The sequence below is a fragment of the Microchirus variegatus genome, assembly GCF_963457635.1.
Source record: "Microchirus variegatus genome assembly, chromosome: 4".
Classification (NCBI taxonomy): Eukaryota; Metazoa; Chordata; class Actinopteri; order Pleuronectiformes; family Soleidae; genus Microchirus; species Microchirus variegatus.
In genome coordinates, this window is record NC_139805.1 from 29,819,124 (window position 1) to 29,821,428 (window position 2,305).

Consider the following 2,305-nt stretch of genomic DNA (forward strand, 5'->3'; position numbering starts at 1 on the left):
CAGTCTTATCTATTTTTTTGTTTTTTATTTTAATATATACCTGTAAAAAAAACTTTGAAATTCAACTTACTTTTTGTGGTTTCACAGTTTCATCTTTATCTAGTAAAGACATGGTAACAGCCGAGAGAAAAAAACATTTGAAAAGTAATAATTTACTGTAAACAAATGACAAGGATTCCTTCTACGCTAACAGGATTAACAATTTTTGCTTTTAAGATGGCCGTCTTACTATTTTACAAATTTAAGGGTTTGTTTGCATCTCAAACAACTGCCAGGACTTAAAACGTAAAGTGATAAGTAACAACTGAAACCTGTAAAGCACCAAGTATCTCCATTTCAGCTGAGAAGAGATGGCAGTTGCGGTGAGGCGACATCAAAGTTCATCGTGATGCATTTTCAGAGCGTGATCACAGAGGTCTGCAGAGCACACAAAAATGAAGTCCCGACAGTATTATATGCGGTGTGTAATATCTGTTATAGATTATATCATGTGATTAACATTTAAGGTGAGCTGACAACTTACCTGTTCTCTTACTGCAGAGTTTGTCTTTAACATTATCCGTCTCATGAGCAAAGAATTCAATGATTTCATCTTCATTCTGCTCAACAATTGTTTCACACTGTGAAAGTCAGTCGAAATGAACTGTTAGAAACTGTACAACTCACAGCATTATGAATAAAAAAAGCACAATAAAACTAAAAATACCATCAAAACTCCATGGTAAGCTAAAGCAATTAAATTATAGACATTGCTTGAACAGAGAACTGGACTCACTGCAAATTTTAAGATGGCTGTAACTCTTGAATCCAGCGCAGCCTCTGAAAGGTCCATGGGCTCGCCATTCCGAGATTTGACTCTAATGTAGGACTTCCTGTCTGTTGTAGAATCTGTGCTCTCTCCATAGTCCTCCATCCTCTCACACACACTCTCCATGAGCTCCAGGAGGTTTCCCTCAGAGCGAGCCAGAGGAACCTGGTGGCACCAAAGGTCATGAGAACCTCTGAATTAAAGAAGGTGACATTTCTCTCAGAGTCAAACGCAGTCAAACCAACACTTGGAGGAAATGAAGTGATGTTTTTATGCAAATGTATTTTATTTGACATCTCTATTTCCATTTTCCATTTCTGTTTAAGAGACACCACAAATGTCATTTTTAAAATAACAAACATCAACAAACGTGTGTGTGTGTGTGTGTGTGTCTGTTTTCAATAATTTATATATTCACAAGTTTTTATCTGAAGCTAAAATGTCCGTAAAGGTCATGTTTACAACTCAGATTCTCATCCAAACAAGTACAATCTATTCACTACAATTACTACTTACTTACTTTTCCAGAGATTGTGATATCAGTATCATTTCGTACAAATGACAGTACACACTGTAGTGGTGCAGCCTACAGAGTGGGTTGTTCACAGTACACTCACCTCTCTGATGGACTGGCTTCCATCCGGGTTAATCCTAAAAGACCCGGTCTGGATCATTTTCTTTGGGTCTATCTGGGAAATGGCCCAGTCCATCTCATCTACCAGAGCCCTGCATGCTGAGGAGGAAGAAGAGAACACTATTCAGTTTTCATTGTTTCTTTCTTATATCGAGTTATAGCAGAGTGGAAACTGGGGGAAGCATGTACACGATGTCACCGTTGTCCATTACAGATACAAAGGTTGACTGCAAGTTTTGAGGGACACATGTCTTGGTTTTACAGAACAAAGACAGTTTTGTTTTACCTCCACATCTGATGTCCTGTCCCTGTCTGGCTGCCTGGCTGAGGCCCAGGAGCAGACACGCGAACATGAGCAGCAGAGTCGTTCCCCTCATTGTGAACCTAATGTGAACACAGATGTTTGTTAGCATCACACGAGCTGACACATCAGCCGGTGTTCAGTGAAGCCGGTAGCCACGCACTCTCTGCACATACTTCCTGTCCGCGTCTTTTCACAAACTCACAAACACAGTCTCGCCCAAAGTTACTGTTAACTCATCGAAGGATATTATTCGCCTTATGTTACCTGTGTCTAACGGTGTTTCTGGAGACCAACTTCAAATTTGTACACGACGTTACATCGCGTTCACAGAAATGTGGTGACGTAGACAGCGGAGCTGTTGGACAGGATGTAGCTAACTCGAAACAGCGCCACCACATGGTCCGGAGTACTCAACATCGCTATTCGAAATGCTCAACCGTCGCCCTGGTAACCATTCAGGAGGAGTAGGGTTAGTACCACTGTGCGAAATACAGGGGGGTCTGGGGGGGCTAGACCCCCTTGATTAACATTCGAGACCCCCTGAAAGCGTCAAACGCAA

General features: G+C 41.2%; 1 protein-coding gene across 1 annotated transcript; it reads right to left on the reverse strand.

The window, feature by feature from the left end:
• Positions 1-346: 346 nt before the first annotated feature.
• cnpy2 (canopy FGF signaling regulator 2) lies at positions 347-2,059 on the reverse strand. The gene is made up of 6 exons (XM_083887680.1): positions 2,011-2,059; positions 1,729-1,826; positions 1,426-1,541; positions 776-973; positions 524-620; positions 347-417 (listed from the first exon to the last, which is right to left on the reverse strand). The coding sequence occupies exons 2-6, from the start codon at positions 1,817-1,819 to the stop codon at positions 374-376; spliced, it is 546 nt and encodes a 181-aa protein (XP_083743806.1). The 5' UTR covers positions 1,820-1,826; positions 2,011-2,059; the 3' UTR covers positions 347-373.
• Positions 2,060-2,305: the final 246 nt, after the last annotated feature.